General features: G+C 38.5%; 2 protein-coding genes across 2 annotated transcripts in view; one reads left to right on the top strand and one right to left on the bottom strand.

Annotated features, from left to right (window-relative positions):
• LOC135222022 (uncharacterized) overlaps positions 1-1,798 on the bottom strand; it is an 18,333-nt gene extending 16,535 nt beyond the window's left edge. The window contains exon 1 of the mRNA XM_064260148.1: positions 1,590-1,798. Coding sequence (XP_064116218.1) covers positions 1,590-1,633 — 44 coding nt within the window. The 5' untranslated portion in view covers positions 1,634-1,798. The remainder of the gene's footprint in view (positions 1-1,589) is intronic.
• A 12,339-nt stretch (positions 1,799-14,137) lies between these two features.
• The window catches only part of LOC135222021 (cell division cycle protein 20 homolog), a 225,595-nt gene continuing 217,232 nt past the window's right edge, over positions 14,138-22,500 (top strand). The window contains 2 exon segments of the mRNA XM_064260147.1: positions 14,138-14,225; positions 18,706-18,922. Of these exon segments, the coding sequence (XP_064116217.1) occupies positions 18,784-18,922 (139 nt within the window). The 5' untranslated portion in view covers positions 14,138-14,225; positions 18,706-18,783.

Raw genomic sequence — 22,500 nt, 5'->3', positions numbered from 1 at the left:
AAAAATATTTAAAACCGATTCGTCCAGCCCACACTAAACGCCATGTTTTCAGTCCTCATAAACGAGTTTATTCCTGGAATTATGGCGCCATTTTTAGAGCATGCGCACTGTGAATAAATATACAAGGGATAGAAATGATCGGTTTCCCTTTCTGTCCTTCCTTACTCCCGATGATAATCGCTTCCAAATAGTAAAACTATCAAAAATAGTCCAGTGGTTTCTCTCGCAGTTTTGATATGATTTCTCTGTCGTGACACTCCTCAATATTGCCTTTGTTCCCCAAAGCAAATTCCTTATAATATATATATATTTATATATATATATATATATATTATATATATGATATATATATATATATATATAATATATATATATATATATAATATATATATATATATAGAGATATATATATATAGGATATATATATATAATATATATATATCAGAGGAATAATCGATTAATAAAATTATCTCTCATTACAGACCCAGTCATACGTGATTGCACTGGTATTCTTACGTATAATAATAAATGAATAAAAAATCTCATTATGTACGACTCGCATTGAAGGTCAGATGAGGTCCTCATCTTTCAAGAGATACGATAAGATTAAAAAAAGAAGAAGAAACAGAAGAAGAAGAAAAAAGTGTCACTCTGATTCAGCGGTGTAATCATTTTACTAAAATTCCTCCCAGGAGGCCTTACTGCTTACGAATACTCGTTTTCAACCTTCACTTTCAATTTTGAACTTCCCAGGGCAGTTGTTCTATTCCTCAGTGAACTTCATTCAGTGTAGAAGTCAGGTCTTTGTTTGTTTTTGTGTCGCTCAGACTCAACCAGTTTGCCTGAATGTATATCAGGAAAGCCCGATATACACTTTTTCCTTCCTAAATAAAAAAACATCAAGACCACTTAGAAATGTCCTGTTAAATCAGTAACCTCTCTACATGGTATACAACTACTGGTACTGTAGCTCCAATATATCACCACAACCTTCATTACTTTTTGAACTGTCTCATACATCATTTTACCTTGGGAAGAAAGGTAACAGGCGTGAAGATAATCAAAATCTGCAAAAGTGACTCACGAAAAAAAAGAAAAAAAAAAGAAAAAAAAACACTTCCCTTTCTCATCCGAACACATCGGGTTTTCTTAGGCACAGCGGTCGAACGGGGGTTATGAATCTGGATATATTGTTCTTGATCCGTGTCGAAAAGAGTACATTGTGAAATGATTCTCATGGGTTCATGACTGAATGGTAATCTAGCATGTTGAGATAAAGACGCGCAACTGGAAGCAATCAGTGTCTCTTGAGTTAGGAGAGAGAGAGAGAGAGGGAGAGAGAGAGAGGGAGAGAGAGAGATCGGTCAGGACACGCATGTTTCTAAATGGCATCTCCATTAAACGCTATTTCGATATGTTAAACATACCAACTTCCCAACTGCATTTATGCGTTTCTAACGCCTCTGTTCTTCAAAGCATACAAATCTTAGTACAATAAGATAACAAAATCGATTGGGTAAATAGTTATCACACACCACCCTGCCAAAAACTCCCTAGCACCAAACAAAATGAAAAATAAGAGTAATTACTGGACTGAACCAGAGATGGTTGAGACGGACGATTTCTGCTCCATTCTGCAGCTGGGTGGCGGCCTCTTCTTCTTTCCTATCCCAAGATTCCTTTCCTTGGCGCATGAGAAGACGAAGTAGAAGAAGAAGAAGAAGAAGATGAAGAAGAAGACTGGTCAATGCGGTGCTGACCCGCTGAAGACTATTGGGGTACTGAAGACAGTACCGCCTCGCCCGGTCCAGCAGCAATAGAACGAGGCTGCTGTCTGTCCCCTTATCGTTTTGAGAATTCCATTCTCTTTTTGTTCAAAGGTTGCTCATTTCAGCATTCTGACATATCCTTAATCATAGTCTTCTCTTATCTAGATAGTCTAAATACAGATATATTTCCTAACGCATAACAAACGACTTTAGAGTGATTTAAGTCATGTTTTATTTCAAGCAAAGCGCCAAGTGATATCGTCAGTGTGACATTATACGATAAGGGACGATTACGCTCAAGTGTCTAATGTAACGAATTGTATGCCTGGGATTTTTGTGGGTCCTTATCTCACTTGTTTATAAACAGGGATATTCTCATTGCAAAAACTAATTCAGCGGAAATCCCCGAGGATATATGATAATTTTGGGATGTGATATCGTTTTCTTCCGCAATGCCGGGTTGGGGACTCAAGGATCACTTCGGAATCCCTGGTGGATGTAGTCTGCATTCTCCGTTTTGAATAAGCTTACTTGGATGACAACTCTCTCTCTCTCTCTCTCTAGTAATTTCAGTTATTTTTGTGGTTTGCATGTGCTTCAGTGATTTGCCACTGCGCGTTTTTCTTCGTCATGAATTTAACGTTTATCCATTGCTATATATTTCCCCTCCTGCCTGAGAATTGAATGAGCGCTGATCATTCCTAAACTTCACCCTAATAAATGAAATGAAAACGAATTCGATGGTTCTAAATCTTCTCAAGATATCCAGCGAATGTGTAAGAGAACCGAACCCCCTGTTTTTTTTCAACCGAAACTTGTCTTTCTTGATCAGAGAACTTCCCACTACCATTTTGTCTTTTGACCCTTCCATCGAATATTAGGCTGGCGTCTCTTTTCCCGCAGATTATGTACTCCTCTGGAATACACAAGAAGCATTTTCAATAATAGAAAAAAAACCTTACTCCAGTCGGTAAACAAGTACTTTGGTCCCCAGAGAGATAGGGTGATAAGATGACCTCTCGCGCCCTGAGAACGAACTAGTCCCCTAAAAAGTACTGACTCCCACGGGACACTTATTTCATGTCCTCCTTTCAAAGGTGCTCTTTTGGGAAAACTCCCTACGTCATTTCCCGCTATTTTTCCCCTCGCCTCGTTCGCTACCCACTTCACCCTTTCCGCTCAGTATAAGAGTCATAAGCTGCCAAAGTAAGTATTTTAAAAAAAAGAAAGAAAATATTAAAATGAATGAAATGTACCGACGATATCTATTGTCCACGTCGAGGGAACTTACGTCATATTAGAAATAATACAATAAACTAATTGGAAAATATACCCCAAGTTCCCTTCTTGTTTCAGTTGCTCCATTATGAGACAACGGAAAGTTATGTAATGCTTAAACAGTATACAATTGCAGACTAACAATACACACCCCCATCTGCTTGTTTACGTACCTAGTTGGGCCATTCATAGCCAAAGACATTGAAGGGTCCAAGGCTTGAGGCTGAGCAGAAATAAGAACGGAGATAGTTTGCAGGAACCCTTTCGTGAAATGGGTCCGACAGCTGAAGATCGTCGAGAAAAGACGATAGAGGCAGTCACTGAATGACCCTTCGTTTTCCGGAGTGTCTCTTCTCCAAATGGATGAAGTTCAGATAAACTCGGCTGGTCGTCAGGACCCAGGGACTTCAGGAGGTGTGGCAGGTGTTTTGTGTTTTCAAAACAACTAAATTTACAACCGTGGTAAGAAGAGCCTGTTCCAGGAGGCTCTTCTTCTTCCTTTGAAGAATTAATTTTTTTCGTGTTCCTTTCCAAACATGTTACCATGTATGACCTGCTTACGAAATGTATTTTAACTGCCTCGATAAATGAAAAACTTATTTATGTCTGCTTCAAAGTATCTAATGACTCTTAGCATTTATTCTATTCCCTACATTCATATCTCTTGCACTTTCAAAGTGTGTCTTCTTTGTTGTTTTGAGAAAGGAATCTACGCACGTCAGAACGAATTCCATTGCATGAGAATGAACTGATTCGCCAAGAATAAAAAGATATACTTTAGCAGCAAATATGTGCAGAGCTGGAGAGACTCCGGCAATACACAAACAAAAGTTGATGGTTTGCGCATCAGGCTCGCTTACCTCGAAAGTTTTTTTTTTTTTTTTTTTTTTTTTTTTTTTTTTTTTTTTTTTAAGTAGTTGCTGGAAAGGAAAACTTTTTTCCACTTTTTCCCAAAAACCAAGACAGAAAGTTTGCTTGCGCGGTGCTTTTGATAGGTCTGGTCGAACATCACTACCCTATTGCTATTTTCCTGTCATTTTAGTACATTTTTTATCTGTTTGTTAATCTATTAATTTTTTTCTTTTTTAATAAGTGGGATCACTTCTTCCTGTATTTCACCTTGACTCCCTCTTGCTTCCTCCTAATGAACACCTTAATATTCTTTGGAAGCTGGAGTTTCAAGTCACTGGCCCAGAGGTGGGCTTGTTTCATATGAATAGGTTTCATCTTTTGAATAATAATAATAATAATAATAATAATAATAATAATAATAATAATAATAATAATAATAATAATAATAATAATAATAATAAGAGTACTGAGGCGTCCTGGCATTAGATAAGATACTGAGATTGATTCCTACGATCTCGAAGAATGACCGTCACTCTTACTGTGAGTTCTGTCGCAGCCCTGATAAACAGCAATTCAGATAAATATATCTGATAAACTAAAGTAAAATATGTATGTATAGAATTTACTCGTCACTTTTTTTAAGTGCAACAGTCATGCTGACCTCCTAACCACTCCGTTCCTGGGCACAAGCCTGACAAAGATCTGCACAGAAAACAGATCGAGAAACTATGAAAACCCGTTGCAGGATTCGAACCTGCCTCCCGGTACGTCAGAATGAGGTTGACCTGTTTAAAAAGTGGGTGCATCTATCAAGCCAACGCAATTTCTGGATCAGATTAGCTTCTATGGCAGCTTAAACTGAATAGAATAGAAACGATGAATTCTGACCATACCGTCAGAACCTTTCCTTGGTTCATATATACCTTACACTCACAGTCAGCATCCATTACTAAACTAATACTAACATCTTCCAGCTCCAACGTTGCCTTTTTTCTTCACACCATTGGCTTTTAGCTGTGTTACCATACGCAGTTCTTTTGATTTAAATGGTTAGGATGCTGAAAAATTTAATGGTTAGAATGCTTACTTTCCGATGTAGAATTATTTTCCGTGACGTAAAAAAAACTACGTCACTAGCTTAGCATAAAGTATTTTTGACGAAGAAAAGTAAAGGATTTCAATAAAAATCCATTTACATAAATAAGCAGGATGTGTTTTATAACTTTATTTTCATAATCAAACATAAAAAGGCTAGGTGAAAAATTCTATTCTTCAGCGCCGTGGCTGTGGTCAGAATATCCACGGAGGGTTGCCAGATGCCACTTAGAAAGCCACACTAGTAGACAAAATTCCTCAGAACGGCAACACTGTCGAGCTGCATTATCCAGCTTCTTTCCTGTCCTCTGCATTGAACGAATTCTCATGTTGCCCGTTCATTAGTTCGTCTTTCTCTGCACAGTTACTTCCCTGTAGGTGACCTTATTCTCTCACCCTCTCCTAGTCCTACTTATCCATCCTCTTGAATTCCCGTACACGACCTTCTTCATAGCCACGCAGCTGAACACCAAATAACCTAAGCTGGCGCACATTCTCATTCTGATACTTACCTCTTTATTTTTTTTAAATTCCCTTTTCCTGCCCTCCTAACACCACAAATACTCCCCGCTGGGTCTAGTACCACATTCTAAGACTGGATACGCTCATCGAATTATCCTTCAAGTTATGTTTCTCGGACCCTTCCCCATTATCTATCCATCTTCTCTTTATACGCTCTAGTTACTTCATGCATATCAAAGTGACTTGTCAATAGTACCCTTATAGGTATAATTTCACCTCTTTCTCTCCAGTTTGACTCGGTTTTGATTTTATCTTTAGTAGTTAAATAATGTTCAGATAAACCTCCAGCCACTCCTCTTCTCACAATGCATCCTTTGATATGCCTTTTCCATCCCCTCTGTACTGATGCATATTGTAATCAAACTTGCCTTATCTTTTGTCTTTCCCTCGTGAACTTATGAACATTTTCCCTTAGAAACCGGGTACCTTCAACAACATTTATTTCAAGAACTCCAAATCGACGCACAACACCATAGCCTTCTCAGTCACCAACGTCTATACATTCACATCTCCCAGCCCAACCGCATTTTCAATCTCTCCAAACCCTGCAAGACTCATCACTAATAACTCTTCTTCTCTCGCCACGGTCGATCTGAGGCGTATTATCTTCGAGCTACCATATATAGTACAGTATGTACTCGCTCACCCTTCTGGGGCTTGCTGTGTCTGTCATTATACGTAAGAACTGAACCTTCATTATATATTATATATATATATATATATATATATATATCTATATATATATATATATAATATATATATATATTGGAAGACTCAAAGTCTGCTAAACTTTCCAAAAGAGTAGCTACACTTTGTACGGTGGGATTTCACAAATGTCCGGTATTATCTTTTTTTTCGGATGGGGTGGGGCGGTTGGTTGGAAAGAGATGGTAAATGAAAACGGCTGTCACAAGAAAGAAAGACAGAAAGGTTTCAAACGTGAGCACTTGTTATCTAATCAAAAGTCAGCAAGCCCTGAAGATTCATGTGAGTTGTATTAAGTGTCAAAAGTGGATATCATCAAAGCCTTATCTGCGATAAGGAAAAGACTTATTTTTTTCATTTTTTTCTAATTAACGAATGCCAAACATAGATGTTTTCGGGGTTTAAGTTTCTCGTTGGTTAACGAATCTTTATTCAGGAATTTAGATGCAATAAAGGGATATTCAAACATCTTATATGTTCCCATCTTCGTATTTTTATCGTAGAAATATTTTTTAAATGTTGCTGTAACATCCCAAGGAACTCATTAGACTGAGGCGATTGTTCACTTTCATGAAGTGCCCCTCATTGTCGAACTCCTCCAAAGTTGGGCCTTGGAACAGCCTCTCCCTTCAGAGGTATATGTCGTGCAATTAATCTGAACTTTACTACCCTAATACAATTCAAATTTCATTTGAATACTTTACTGACATTTTTATTTACTTATTTATTTATTCATTTGTTTGTTTTTCTAATAACTGATCCCCTCTTTCTGTGTTTCCCATTAGCTTCTGCTACTTCTTTCGAATGAACACCAGGAACCGAATGTCTTCCGACAGATAGGACTAGTACTCCCGTTACGTCCTCTTCAAAGCAAACTGGCGATCCAAACGAAAAAGAGGAGTCAAGAAGAAGCAGATAAATGGAGAACCGATGGCGATACCTGGTTACAACTGTACTCGAAGATGTTATAGGCTGATAACTCCAACCCTCACTCTTTTCCTTATCGTGAATCGAAGGCCACGAGAGACTGGTTAGTGGACACATCGGTCTAATATTACGCAATGGCCGAGATAAGGCTTGTGACCCGAAAAGCAGCGTGTCCGAATATGTTATGAGGGCAATGAATGAGATACAATAAGACACGAATGACTGGTAATAAAAAGAGGGATCGTTTCCCTACTACTGAATATGTATGTGTATACACATACACACATATGTTATATTATATATAATAATTTCCAAGCGCTCACCCATATAAGATTCGTATTTTAGATCAACGATTGATTGATCTCTGTCTAACTGATATATGACCGCAGATTATTCCATGGAAAATCGTTTCTTGAAATTTTTTTCGTAATCTTGACAGATAAAAAAGTGGAAGGATAATAGCATTTAAGAATAACACGTACGGTCATCGGAAATGTTGGTTTCACGCCTCTGTTCCATTAACAGGTTTTCTGTGTTTGCCAGTGATCGACTGATTGGTAGATACATGAGCATTCTTTTGTTTTAGTCCGGTGACTTATCTTGAAGTAACGGACTCGTCCGATAAAGTCTTGCTTGTGTCAGAAAATAAAAATTACTCATCAGGATGACTCGACGTATGAGTCTAATGGGCGCTACTTTAATTGGCTCGCAGTGTCATCTACTCCGAGGTGATAGGACTAAACATGGCGGAAGCTCCTTGGGATTCCCTGTTTAGTACTAAATGTTGTTTATTAATATAATCTGTCAACCACACGATACAGATATGGGTATATACGTATAATATTTTGATTCCCAGAGGGGCCAGTAGGTACTAAACACGGTGTCCCAAGGAGCTTCCGCCATTATTAGTACTTGTTTCTATGAGTAGTTGACGCGTAGATTACAAACCAAAGTAGCACCGTATATTGATAATACTAATAAAAATGATAAGTGAGAAACAATTTAAACAAACGGAAAAATAGATGGTATTATTCTACGTGAAAGAAGCCTTTGATCCATTACGTACGTCGTCTTAGATTTCTCATACAACGTATCCCATTTGGACGAAAATCGTAAACAATAATGATAATAAACATGAGAAACAAAAATATGACATTGCATACAATTACCTAAAGATTTTCTTACGTACTGATCATACTGTTTGACTTTCGAATGATCTATCAAAGGTTCGTTCACTGACGTTTGATCTAACTCGGGCAAAGTTCTGCATCTCATAATCAGCATTTTTTCTTCATCAGTAAATCACTTTTCTATTTGTTCTTCTCACTTAAAGATTAGATAATACATTTTACAGGGACTTAGTTTGTAATTCACAGGAATTGATTTTTTTAAAATCCACGTCCGTTTATCTGTTTTAGTTCCCACCTTCTTTCTATATAATATTTGAAATTATTTTGCATGCTTCAACGGTTTTTCGCAGAGTATGTTAAGAAAGACTTAGATTATGTTTATCTGCTTGCAATATTCTTTTCAGCGTTGTATAATTCACGGATTACGCACCGGCGTCCAAGTAGGGGAAAGAGGAATACTAAGTAGAATTACTTGAACCGACAAATAAAAGATTTAGTACCGTACTCTCGTTTTCTTTCATCCTCTTATCCTTTTTGAAGAAATACAACCACTGTAATAATTTGTCATGATGTCATTTGCTGCCTCTATTTCTGCTGAAAGCGAGAAACCCCTCCATGTCATCGATAAAATTTACCAGAAAGATCCTAGTACTACATGTTTTAAGTGGTACTATTCAGTCCCAAAACCTAAACATATCTAAATAAGACAATAGCGGTGCCACTTTGGCCGGTAATCTACGCGGCACCTACTTGGGACGCTGTGTTTAGTACTATCCCCTTCGTACCCAGTCCTAAGTAAAGTGTCCAGAATACTGGACTCTTCATAAACAAATCTCTCAGCTGAAAAATTCTTTAGTCACGGCATATAAATATCCCATCTTCTATGAGAGCTCATGCACTCCACCACACCATAGAAGTTTTAGACATTCGCCTCTGAAAACATGGAGTCAGAGAGCCGCCAAGTGACCAGAAGTTCTGTAACTTGGAGACATGTGAAGTTGTGGGTAAATTCCATGATCAATCACGTCCTATTTATTAAAACAGCTGCTTAAAAATTTCAGTAAGGATCCCTCACACATTAGTGAGTAAGACCGGGCCCACAATGTATTTTTAATAGGTGTTATAAGGAGACACTTCTAGTTGGAATTTGAGTGTCGAGTATTCTCAGTCTTGACAGTGAGTGGGCTTCGATTAATTGGGAATTGATTTATATTTAAATAAATTGTAAACTGCTTCACCAAACAAGCTTTATTTTAAACTTTGAACCTATTAGATATCTTTAGAAATTCTTCTTTTATATATTTGTAGTGATGAAATGATCATATCTGTGATTTGTAATTTGCCTCAGTACGATTATTAGTTCATGCTATTTTTGCTTAGCTTAAGATGGTTTTAAAGACTCACTTGGAAGTTTTATCTATAACTACATTAACAACAAGAGTGGACGCGTTAAATTGCTCTGTCACAGACCTAAGAATTTTATTTATGACGAAGTTTTATTTTAACTAAATGTAAATGTAAGCCTCAATAGCTGTTGAGTTCCTGAAGCCTTAATATTAAGACATTGTTTGGCATTTAACGAGAGAGAGAGAGAGAGAGAGAGAGAGAGAGAGAGAGAGAGAGATCTATAATAAATGATGCCAATGGTGAATGAGACAATTAAAGGTAATTTTGGACTTTAACAAAGGAACCATTTAAATTCTTCCCCCATCTCTCTCTCTCTCTCTCTCTCAGTTGCTGAGCTATTGAAATCTTAACGCAGACATTAAATTTGGCACTTAACTGAGAGAGAGAGAGAGAGAGAGAGAGAGAGACCTTACCTTACAGACCTTACATCTTGTTCGGGTTGCCCCAGGTCCCTCAGTGTGAGGCACCTCTAATGTCTACCAGAGAATTGCTAGTACATCTTCCGGTATATTTTGCATCTTCCAATCTTGGATGGTCTGGGATGCAGCTTAGATATTTGTCGAGCTTATTCTTAAACACATCTACGCTCACTCCTGATATATTAGTCAGATGAGCTGGCAACGCATTGAATAGACGCTGCATTATCGATGCTGGTGCGTAGTGGATTAATGTTCTGTGTGCTTTCCTTAGTTTTCCTGGTATAGTTTTGGGCACTATTAATCTACCTCTGCTTGCTCTTTCTGATATTTTTAGCTCCATGATGTTTTCGGTTATTCCTTCTATCTGTTTCCATGCCTGAATTATCGTGTAGCGTTCTCTTCTCCTTTCTAGACTATATAATTTTAAGGATTGTAGTCTTTCCCAGTAGTCAACGTCCTTAACTTCTTCTATTCTAGCTGTAAAGGACCTTTGTACATTCTCTATTTGTGCAATATCCTTTTGATAGTGTGGGTACCATATCATATTGCAATATTCAAGTGGACTACGAACATATGTTTTATAAAGCATAATCATGTGTTCAGCTTTTCTTGTTTTGAAGTGCCGTAACAACGTTCCCATCTTTGCTTTACATTTTGCCAATACAATTGCTATTTGATCATTGCATAACATGTTCCTATTCATCATCACACCAAGGTCTTTAACTGCTTCCTTATTTGTGATTGTCTCATTATTAGGTCCCCTATATGCATATAGCTTGCCTTCTCTGTCTCCATAATTTATTGATTCAAATTTATCAGAGTTAAATACCATCCTATTTACCTCTGCCCAATCATATACTTTGTTAAGGTCTCTTTGTAGCGCGTTCCTATCTTCATTACAAGTAATTTCTCTACTTATTCTTGTGTCATCGGCGAAACTACTCACTACCGAGTCCTTAACATTACTGTCTATGTCTGTAATCATAATAACAAACAGTAATGCAGCTAACACCGTACCTTGTGGCACACCGGATATTACCTTAGCTTCATCTGATTTCTCATCGTTTGCAATAACTGTCTGTTTTCTGTTGTGTAAAAATTCTTTTAACCATCTTCCTACTTTATCCACTATATTATGTTTTCTAATTTTCTTCGCTAATATATTATGGTCTACCTTGTCAAAAGCTTTTGCAAAGTCTAGATAAACTACATCTGTTTCATTTCCTCTTTTCATATTTTTGTATATGTTCTTACGGTGGACTAACAGTTGGGTTTGTGTACTTTTTCTGGGTATGAAACCATGTTGTCCTATATTAAACAAATAATTTTTTATTAAATGTTTCATAATATTTTTCATTACCCTTTCATAATATGTGATGTTAGACTCACAGGCCTATAATTACTTGCCTCTAGTCTTGATCCACTTTTGAAAGTAGGGGTAATATATGCTAATTTGTGCTCATCATAAATCTTGCCTGTATCTACACTTTGTCTTGATAATATTGCAAGTGGCTTTGCGATAGAATGAACTACTTTCTTTAACAAAATAGCAGGGACACCATCAGGACCTGCAGCAGCTCCATTTTTAATTTCATTAATAGCCTGCACAATATCAGCTTCATTAATATCTATGTCAGCTAAATATTCACTATTTTCGTCCCTTACTTCTATATCATTATCTTCATTATCAATTCTAGGGGTGAATTCTCTCTTATATCGTTCTGCCAATATGTTGCATATTTCCTTTTTTTCATTCGTTAATCTCCCTTCAATTCTTAGAGGGCCTATTTCTGTTCTTTTATTCATCTTTTTCGCGTACGAGAGAGAGAGAGAGAGAGAGAGAGAGAGAGAGAGAGAGAGAGAGAGAGAGAGAGAGAGAGAGATCTGAAATAAATAATTCTGATGTTGAATCAGAGAATTAGAGGTAAATTTGGACTTTAACAAAGGAACTATTTAAATTCTCTCCCCCCCTCCCCCCAACTTTCTCTCTGGTAAATGCTAAATAACGTATTTACATTAAGGCTTCAATAGCTTCAATAACTCAACAGCTATTGAGGCTTTCAATTACAATTAATTAAAACAAAACTTGGTCATAGATAAAATTATTAGGTCTCTAATAGAGCATTTTATCGTTCGCACTCTTGTTATTATGCAGCTGTTTTATTTGTAGTGATTTATTCCACAATCGTAAATACAGTACATTCATCTATATAAACAAGTTTACAGTTGATAAATAGCAACATCTTAGTAGTATACGAAAAAAAAAAATGTCCTCAAAATTTTAACGCTTTGAGACGCCATTTGTATTAGGGAAATCTTTTATATGATATCTCATGATATTAGTGATTTCTCGGTTTCATTATCATTCAGATGACTAAGCTGTGCCATGCTTATTTCGATAATCCTGCCATAATCTGCGCATTGAAGCCCAATGTTAAGAAACCTGGACACGATAAAAGGCTTCTTCATAAGCCGGAAACGGGTTACATTTGAAACTTCCCGTAAGGTATGGGCAGTTGTTAGACAGAAACCACCAGAGGCTGCGTATTTCAGCAAAATCGGAGATGAAAAATTTTGCGGGTTCGAAGGGATATACGTACACCCATTTCTGTATTATGTGGAAGAAAAATTATGTAAATAAACGATATCTTCGTGCGGCTGTCTACTTTGCATTTGCCATACGGTGTTTAGTACTACTAGCACCGCGGAGCAGGTGACGCGTAGAACAAGAAAAAGTAGTACGTACCGACCAAGGTCTAAAGAATCCTTTAGACCTTGGTACCGACATTAGCAGACTCACACTAACAATATCAGAAATACCGCAGCATATTTCACGTCTCAAATCACTTACCTCCAGCGGAATTTGTTCATACTCAGAGCCTGCTGGCATGCAAAATGATTAGAAGAATGCTGTCTTACTTCCCCCCAATTCACAGTTTTGCTCAAACAACCGTCGATGGTCTGGTATGCCATATTAAAATAGTTGCCTTAGCAAAATACCCTTCCTTCTTTTTTTTCCCCATGACGACGATATCTGACGAGGCATTGTAAGTCAGCTTGTGGAAAACACGCACAAGGCCTAATGAGTTCTGATACCAATGTTATATTCTAGAGCGTACGGAAGCGATCAATTCTGATCATTTCATTTCATTATAACTCAGCAGGAAGATACGTGCATTGAATAGCTATTAGATGTATCAAGCTTCTGTCGTACTAGTTACGTCCCTTGCAAATCTGTCGGCCAAGTATTCTGACATGCTCGTAAGCTTCATCCTAAAAGCATTTAATAACGACCAGTAACTTATCTTTTATGTAACACATTCTCAGCATTCTCCATAATCTCTATCTCTCTCTCTGTCGAATTTTTATAAGTTTTCTGTCATTTTTTCTTGTTTTCTTTAAAATTCACACGAATGTTTATAACGAATACTTGACTTCCACACCCTCTCGCTCATCTAAACGTGTGTGTGTGTGTGTATGTGTGTGTGTGTGTGTATAATATATATATATATATATATATATATATATATATAGATATATATATATATATATATATATAATTCTTGCTTTATTCAGTATCCCACTACTGCTTTCAGGAACCCCCACCCATATCCGCTCACATTATCGAATTGCCCCATTATAGTGTGTTCGTTTTCGTAGGTCTAACATTTCTTTTCTCTGCCGACACACTATTCTTTTATCGACTTCAGTCTTCCATGCTTTGTTCACATCTCCCATTATCTCATTATTATCCTTTAAGATTCCTCTAAAATTAATCTTAACTTCAATAATTCATTCAAAAGTGTCATCTTATTTTGTTTGAAATTTGTTAAAGTTTCGCCAATGAAGAGTCACTTGAGCATCTTTATAGAACCAATCTATCTCAAAATATTAAATATAACTAGATGTCGATTTTATTTTTTTTATTGATTAGTTATTTTTATATAATAATTATTATTTATATAGGTATATTTATATATTTAAGACAGTAAATTATGGTAGGAAGTTCAACGACGTTCATTTGATTGTTTACGTCCTTTTAAATCGACCATTTAAATCTGGGTGCGGGGAACGATCTCCTATGTGAACTGGCTTTTGTGCCTCGCGATTTCTACGTATTTGTAAGTATTTTACCGTTTCTCCCGTGTCTGTTTTCATCACTGACTGTAGAATATAATCTTTTATGTATGGAATTTGGGTTTACGGCCGTGGCAAGGTAAAGAAATGTGTTATATAGGTAGTACCGGTTTGTGGTTTAAGCTGACTCGTAAGACGTCGTTACTTGCTAATCTGTCAAGCTTTATCTATTTTTTCTTTTTTCTTTTTTGTCATTCGATATTTGAATGATTTTCCGTCTCTGGTTGGACTTGATTCTTCAAGATTTCAAAATGACGTAAAATTATTCGGTAGTTTGTGACTGCAAAGCCTTTAGGCTACTGTTCAATTATGGTAAAGAGTTCGACATGCCTAGGCTCAGGTGTCGTTTATTGGTACCTAGGTTGGACCTCGTAGGTCCCAGCGCTTGGCATTTGGTCTGAATTATATATTCTATTCTATTCCATAACTAATTAGTTAGCCTCTGGTAAAATACCGAATGACCACCTGGCCTCAACCGTAGGTCGACCACCTACCCGAAAAAGTACTTTTAACCCGTCCTGTAACCCAGGATAGACATTTGTTGAAGCAACACCTCGAGACCTCTACTTTCCTCTGAAAGTAAGTTTTTTCGGTAGATCTAGGGTACTTATCCGCAGCAGCCTAGACTATGGCAGTTGCGGTTTTTCTGTGCAGTTTTACCTACTGAACAAGAATGTTTATGTGTGCTGTCAGTAAGGCCATGGCGGAACGGTGCTTCGCGCCTTATCCGCATATTTAAAGATTCTTGGCAGGCACGGCATGTTCTGGCAAGAGGTAATGTTGCGCTGCGCGCACTAACCACAGGGATTACAGTAAGGCTACTTACCGTGGCGGATGGATTTGGGAGTCGCGCTCGCCCGGGAAACTGTTAACTACCCAATAGTATTTAATCGGACGACTGTAATTAACCCCCCAGGGGCCAGTACTAAACACGGCAAAATACATTGGACTGCCCCCGATCCCTAGTGGATGTTGTATCCACGGTTACGTTCCTTGCAGTCCGTGCGGACTGCTTCTGTAGAAATACCTTCCAAATTTTGGGAAGGTGGTTGCACTATGGTAGAGGCCGGCCATTCGGTATTTGGAGACCCCGGTATTTTACCCCACCTACCATTTTACGTGTAAACTGTGCGCCGTGCTTAGTATCAGCCCCTTGAGGATGGATGTGAAACCATAAGCAAAAGATTGTAAACATCCTTAACATAAACAAAAGACAGCAGACAAAAGTACAAACAAAAGGCAGGAAATAGCTATTACGGTCGGCGATGAGGCGTGAACCAGGCTGCGGTAGAAGTCTTCAGTTTTACCTGAGTGAGGTTGGTTAGCTTATTCTACACATACTAAGCTTTGTTTCATGGTTGGTTAGGCTATGTGGAGTTGTGTAGGTAGCCAGTCAAAAATGAGGGAAGTTTGCTTCTAAAACTAATCTTGTTAGAATGGAAAATACTAAATTTTTTTGAAACTTTCAGAAATATGAAGTTTTATTATTTTTAGAAATTCCTTAGCCTAGACTGTTGATCCCATTGCTTACCTTCCTAAGTCTTTAATAGTATGAAAGGCCAGTACACAATAGACATTACTTTAGGTACTTTGCAGTGTCCCAATGGCCCCTAGTTGCTACCCCTTTCATTCCTTTTACTGTACCTCCTTTCATTTTCTTCCATCTTACTTTCCACCCTTTCCTAACAATTGTTTCAAAGTGTAACTGCAAGGTTTTTGTCCTGTTACACCTTTCTAACCTTTTACTCTCAATTTTCCTTTCAGCGCTGAATGAGCTCATAGGTCCCAGCTTTTGGCCTTTGGACTAAGCTCTATTAAACTATTCTAAAGGCTAGTGGCTAGCATGAGAAAATGCTTTGGGGTTGAGGAATATGAAAATTGGAATTGACCTACATGGATGCATAGTAACTAACTAAGCACTGCCTGACTTGTGGGTGAACCATCCCACACCTAACCTGACATATGATGCCCTTGCTTGTAAAGTGAAAACCATTAACGTGTCCTAACCAAAGGTAACGGAGGACCCAGGGTCCTATTGACTTGTGGGTGATCATCTACCCAAACTGACACAGGTGCCTTAAATCATTCAGGTGAAAACTGCATTGTAACCTAGGACACTAGATTGTATACTACTTGACCAGTTTTGCCAAACATCAAACCATATCATAGAACAATATTTTTGTTGTTAGCCTACTTTGGATATTTGTTGTCCTCTCTCCTGCTGTCTTCAAAGGGAATGTGGGCTTTTAGGTCTCTCCGAATATACCATTGCTTTAAGAGTAGGATTTCCCAATGTTATTTCACATTATTTATAAAGAAAAGGGTAAAGGTTGCAAGGGATTGATAAAAAAATTCTTAAGTTAGATTAAACTGCCAGAAAGATTCTGTTAAACATCTAAATGACTGGAATTTCATCAGTAACTCGTTTTCAGGGCTACACATATCCATATATGAAGCTCTCTCCATGTTAAATTTAGGACCTGCACATATCCTTTTACAAAATGATGTTATTCCCAGTGTGTTTCCACAATATTTGTCAAAATTTGCTGCCATTATTCACAAATTGAGCAGTGTTCTGAAGACTGGCCAGAACACAGCCAGGCCAGCAAAGCTCTGACAAGTGAAAAATTTGGAGTGACTCTGGAAATAACATAATCAAATGTTGATTGCTTAACTTTGTAACTGATATCAGAGTATCTACAGTTGTCTTCTGATGTCATGACTCACTCTTGAAGGGTTATTGGAGAAGAAATATGATGCTGGATTAGTAAACATTTGTGATGATTTAGGTATATGTAAGTGAAAAATTTCTAAAGATTTACTAAAATAGCCATTGAACAGATCATTTGTCTCATATCACAACTGAGGAAGTATTATTTTATGAGAAGCTCCAAGTTACTTATATTATTTTATTTGTTCCTCTATATCACAGTTGAATAGTTTAGAGATTAAAAGTCACTTATGAGCTGCAAAAGACATGAACAGGTCAGTGTCTGAACATGCACATACTGTATATGATCAGTGTCCAGGCCTCCGTCTCCTCTAAAGTGAGTCCTTTAGGAGAAAGGTAATGGCAATTGATTTCTCAGCCCGTAGTTCTATGTGCTCTTTCTAAATCCTCCATCCCTGCCATGGAGGAATAGCAAGATCATGTGTGACTGAAGGTGAGAGAGAACTGTTGGAGTCTGTGGAGTTGGCAGCCAAGTCCTCTAAGAACACAGACTTTTACCAGGGGAGACTTTATTGGCACATGCTCTTTCATACCCAGACATGCTCCCTATTTGAGTGTGCTTATTGTGTACTTTACTTCTGACACTGTTGTGTATAGTAGTACAGCGGGGATGCATACCAGACTTCCCCCTCCCCACAAATAATTGGAACCCCAATCAAAAATGCTTAAAACTCAAGAAAAACCCACTTAAAAATTTATATACCTGGTTTTTTAATAGTTTTATCACAAAAAGTGCATTTTATGATGAAATGAATAAAAAAACCCAGGAATTTGTTAATATTTCACATGGAAAAATTCTGTGAGTAGACAAATTTCCCGTGAATAATGGGGGTATATGTTCCAGAGAGAAATCCGCGAATGTGTGAAGCCGTGAATATGGAGTGCCCACTGTACATATTTCTAATGCTATATGTATTGCAAATGCCAGAGGAATCTACTCTAGTATGAAGCTTTAAAAGTCAAAGAGGTAAAACCAACTACATTACTAGATTTTCCCTACTCTGGGCATGCTGCATAATGTGGAATAAAGAAGCTTTGCAAAGGTTTCACTTGCATTTTTTTATTTTTTATTTGAAATTTCTTTTCATAAATTTTTTCATGTGCTATGATTATTCTGTATTGAAATATGCTTGGCCTCTTATGTTTTTTAGATGGTTTACTGTATCGGTGATTTTATCTAAGCATTGCACAGCATTATTTAATAGCTGAATGTTACTAACTTTTTTCTAATTGTGATTGTTTTTTATTAATATTACTGTAGATTAAAAGGTTTGTCCCTTTTTTTTATTAGATATTAGAAATGGTTACACAATGCTTGTGATTAGTGTCTCTTAGTTAAATCTAATGAATTCCACTCAAAGGGTGCCCCCTTTAGTGGGTCATGTAAATTCCACTGTAGATGGTGCTAAAGGTTCATAGTAGGATTCCTTTGACCTCTCGGCTACATTACTTCCCGCTCCAGCTACATGTATTTACTTTTCATTCATTCTTTTTAGTCCTTTGCCACACATATAGTATTTTTTTTTGTACCTGATGGTAAATATCAGCAACTGATATAGCTTATTTTGACTGGTAGGACAGAGACTTGTCCCCCAAAATTTTTATGCATTTGTATTTTTAACTTATTTTATTTTATTTTTTTTGTTGTTGCTTTCATAGAGAGTGCAATTATAGGTTTTACCATCTCATAAATTAGCATACGTAACAATCAGTGGTACAAATTTTCTCTCTAGATTTCAGATCACCAGTGATTCCATTTGGCAAGGAAGTCTTTAATATCAACATATTCTGACGTCTCAAAAAGTTTGAACATGTCCCATCTGCAGTTTAATGCGAATTTGACCGAGGCCTTAAAAATGGATGGGGAATTGACCAGGGGGCCAGCCCCGAGATGGCAGCAGCGAGCGCAAGAGCGTGGAGTACACACCCTGTCTATCAACAATGAAAACAGTGAGATATAGTGGATGAATTGTTATGAACTTGATATAGTATTTTGCAGTTAGGTTTACTCCTACAGTGATTAATTTGAAGACTTCGATTTAATGATGCTTACTGTCCCATACACAATACAAACCTATTATTTTATTCATGCTGTAATACATGGTATAGTGTGTGTCATCTCATCTCATGGTAATTATTTTTCTCACCTTTGGATAGTTGGTTTAGTGTTCGTTTGTATTGTCAGGATTAGGTAGCTGATAAAATTTTTTGGGTACTCTGTGCATGTTATGCTAAAGAAGAGTATGGTGGTTGTATAGTTTTTTCAGGTGATTCAAAATGCTCTACCATCGTTGACAGAAGATTAGCACTTTGTAGGTGTCATGGCATTTAGAGTACCTTTTTTTTGTGTTGTGTTTTTCTCTTACATTGGTCATCAGGCATGCTTTGCAGTTCTTAATGCTATAGATAATGTTTGATTTATGATGCTTTCCATACAGTATTCACTATAAATAATTTTGAAATTTTGTATGATCTTACACATTTGAAAACGTTAATGAGACTAGTTTACTGAGTGATTGTAGAAAGGTATTGAAGTATTGAGAATACTTTTTTTAACGTGTCTCCCAAGCAATAGCATAATGAGGATTCCAAGGCTATGATGGGTGGTTTTTTACTGAAGCTTGACATTGTGTGGCTTAGTAGCAAAGGACAAGGCAGCTACCCTACCCATAGCATTGTTAAAGCAGTTGCTGGTGTCAACAGGCCTTCAGAATGAGGATACCATCAGTGTTACAGTTCTGTATGACAGACTTGGCTGCCAAGTGCATTGCTATTAAGTCGTGGAGGATATGTAAAAGCTTCTAATAGATGTGGGTGCGGGAGGGGTATGAGTCAGGAGTCGCTGGGTTATGATTTAAGATATCCATTGATGTCCCTTTTTGATGAGTGTTGCTTCCTTCCTGCTTCCTGGGACTGAAACACAAGTGTTCATGGCAACCAGTTGGCCAGACCTCCATGGGTGGTTGATATCAGTTCCCTGTCTGTCTGAATAATAACTTTGGTTACTCATAGACGTTACAGTCTACTTTTGGTCCTTTGGGAACTCTTACTCCTGACTTTCTTTTTGTAACTATTGGTGCATTGAGGGAGTTGGGAGAGTTTGCACTCCTCTGATGATGACTTTGATTTGAAGGTGGACATACAGCCATGATCTCTTCCATCCAGCAATGACCATAAGGTTTAGTTTTTCAAAATATTTGTAGCATCTGGAGACTTTCCAGTAGACATTGTGAGGACCTTGGTATAGTACTCCTCCCCAGGGTCTTTTAGTTTTGGCTAAGAACTTCTCTTGAGTCCTTCCCTCTGCAGCGGACCCTTCTGCTGCTTCTGCAGTGGACCTACAAGTCTTCACTTTTGCAGCAGTACATTGAGCAAGGGTCAACCTGGTGGGAAGAAGAAACACTGGGTTTGTTCATGACACTTACCTGCCAGATATATATATAGCTGTATTCTCTGACGACCGACAGAATTTCGAAACTCCCGGCAAACGCAGTGGTCGGCTAGGTGGTTAGTACCCATTCCCGCCGCTGGGAGGCGGATACCGGGAACCATTCCCATTTTCTATTCAGATTTTCTTCTGTCGCCGAGGTCGGTAAAACATCTGTTTTACAGAACCCTCCCGCTTAGGAATTTCGAAAAACTTCATTTGTCACTTGAGTATTTGGATTGTCTTTTGGTTTCGGACTTGGCTTAGTGATTTGGCATATGCTATTGTGGTTTGGATTTTGATTTTTGGCTTTGATTTTTCTTAGAATTGAGATGTCTGGATCTAGTTCTACTAGTTTCAGAGTGTGTGGTGTAGAAGAATGTAAGGTGAGGCTACCAAAAGCCTCGGTAGATCCTCACACAGTGTGTGTGAATTGTAGAGGGCATGTTTGCTTGTTGGATGATAGGTGCAAAGAATGTGAAGTGTTAACTGATGCCGAATGGAAGGCGTATGAATCTTACATTCGTAGACTTGAGCGTGACAGAATTAGGAGGTCTTCCTCCAGGAGTGCTTCTGTTAAAAGTCAAAGTAAAGTTGCTCAATCTAACATAAATGTAGAACGTGTTACGCATAACCCTATAATTTCTCCTTCAGATAAGGAAGTGATTGTTACCGAAGGGAATGCCCTTTCTACCATTTTGGAATCGATTCGGAACCTTGAATCGAAAATGAAAGTGCTACAATCTAATGTGCAAAAGTGTAGTGATAATGTTAGTGCCCCTAGTGAAGTGGAGGGGGCGTCAGATCGGTCCTATAATGCCTCCAGGTTGAGACCTCTGTCGGACTCCCAGAACACAGGGAATGGACATGTCGAAGGCCGAAGGAGGGTTACGGGAATTAAACACCGGTCTGGCGTCCCTTCGGCAGATCCTGAAGACGCATCCCAGGCTGCCAAAGATCGCGCGCAAGCTCGAATCTTGAAGGAATGCTTCTCTTCCTCCGAGACGTCCTCACCTCACCGTGGGTGGGAATCTCGGAAGACCTCTCCGACTGAGAGTGGTAAGGAAGACGTAAGGTGTCGCACAAGCGGCCATCGTCTTTCTCGCCCTCTTAGGAAGGTCTTACGGAAGAGTACGCAGCCTCTCCAAGTGAGAGTGGTAAGGAAGACGTAAGACGTCGCACTGGCGGCCATCGTCTTTCTCGCCCTCTTAGGAAAGGTCTTACGGAAGAGTACGCAGCCTCTCCAAGTGAGAGTGGTAAGGAAGACGTAAGACGTCGCACTGGCGGCCATCGTCTTTCTCGCCCTCTTAGGAAAGGTATGATGGAAGAGGACGCTTCATCGGGAGATCGAGAGCGTCCTCCGCCTCGATTTACGCTTCGGTCTTCTCCGGAAGACTTCGAAGACAGTATCCCGCACAAGAGATTTAGGACGCTTTCTGAGCGTCCTGATTCGAGTCCGGAGAGAAGGAAGAAGGCGTCCCCTCGCCCATCTTCTTCTCAAAGGTTCATTCCATCATATGGTTCTTCACCATCAAAAAAGACACTCGAAGCGATTCGTCAACAGTTGGATACGTTTTTCGCCAAGAAAGAAGAAAGATCACGTAGTCGTAAAAAAGATCTTTGGCTACCCGTCAAGAAATCTAGACGTTCTCCTGCGGCTTCTCTTCGTTCTTCGTCTTCGTCTGATCCGTCGCCTTCTAGACCTCATCGACTCAATCAGGAACGCGCAAGCAGTCCTGCTGAGAGAGTCTCTAGAAGTATTGGCGGTAAAGAAAAAGACAATAGGTGCCGCACAGGCGGCCGCCGTCGTCTTTTCCCAGAGTCGAAGAACGTTCAGCAAAGGATCGCTCAGAAATAGAAGGGATTGGGAGGAATTGATCTTGGCTTACAGGAAGAGAATATTCAACAAAAGAAACGCTTTGCTAACCAGGACGCTCGTAAGGACGCTTCTCGGGACGCTCGGGGTCGGAAATGTCGGCTGGAGAGACTTCAGACGCACGATATTAGTTCAGAAGAAGAATATGAAGATGAATATGAGGACGTTTTTGAGGACGCGAGGCGTTAGTGCTAGTAAGGACGCTCGTCGTCCTTCATATCAGTA

This window comes from Macrobrachium nipponense, chromosome 3, assembly GCF_015104395.2.
Source record: "Macrobrachium nipponense isolate FS-2020 chromosome 3, ASM1510439v2, whole genome shotgun sequence".
In the NCBI taxonomy this organism is placed as follows: domain Eukaryota; kingdom Metazoa; phylum Arthropoda; class Malacostraca; order Decapoda; family Palaemonidae; genus Macrobrachium; species Macrobrachium nipponense.
This window is presented reverse-complemented; position numbering and strand designations above follow the sequence as displayed.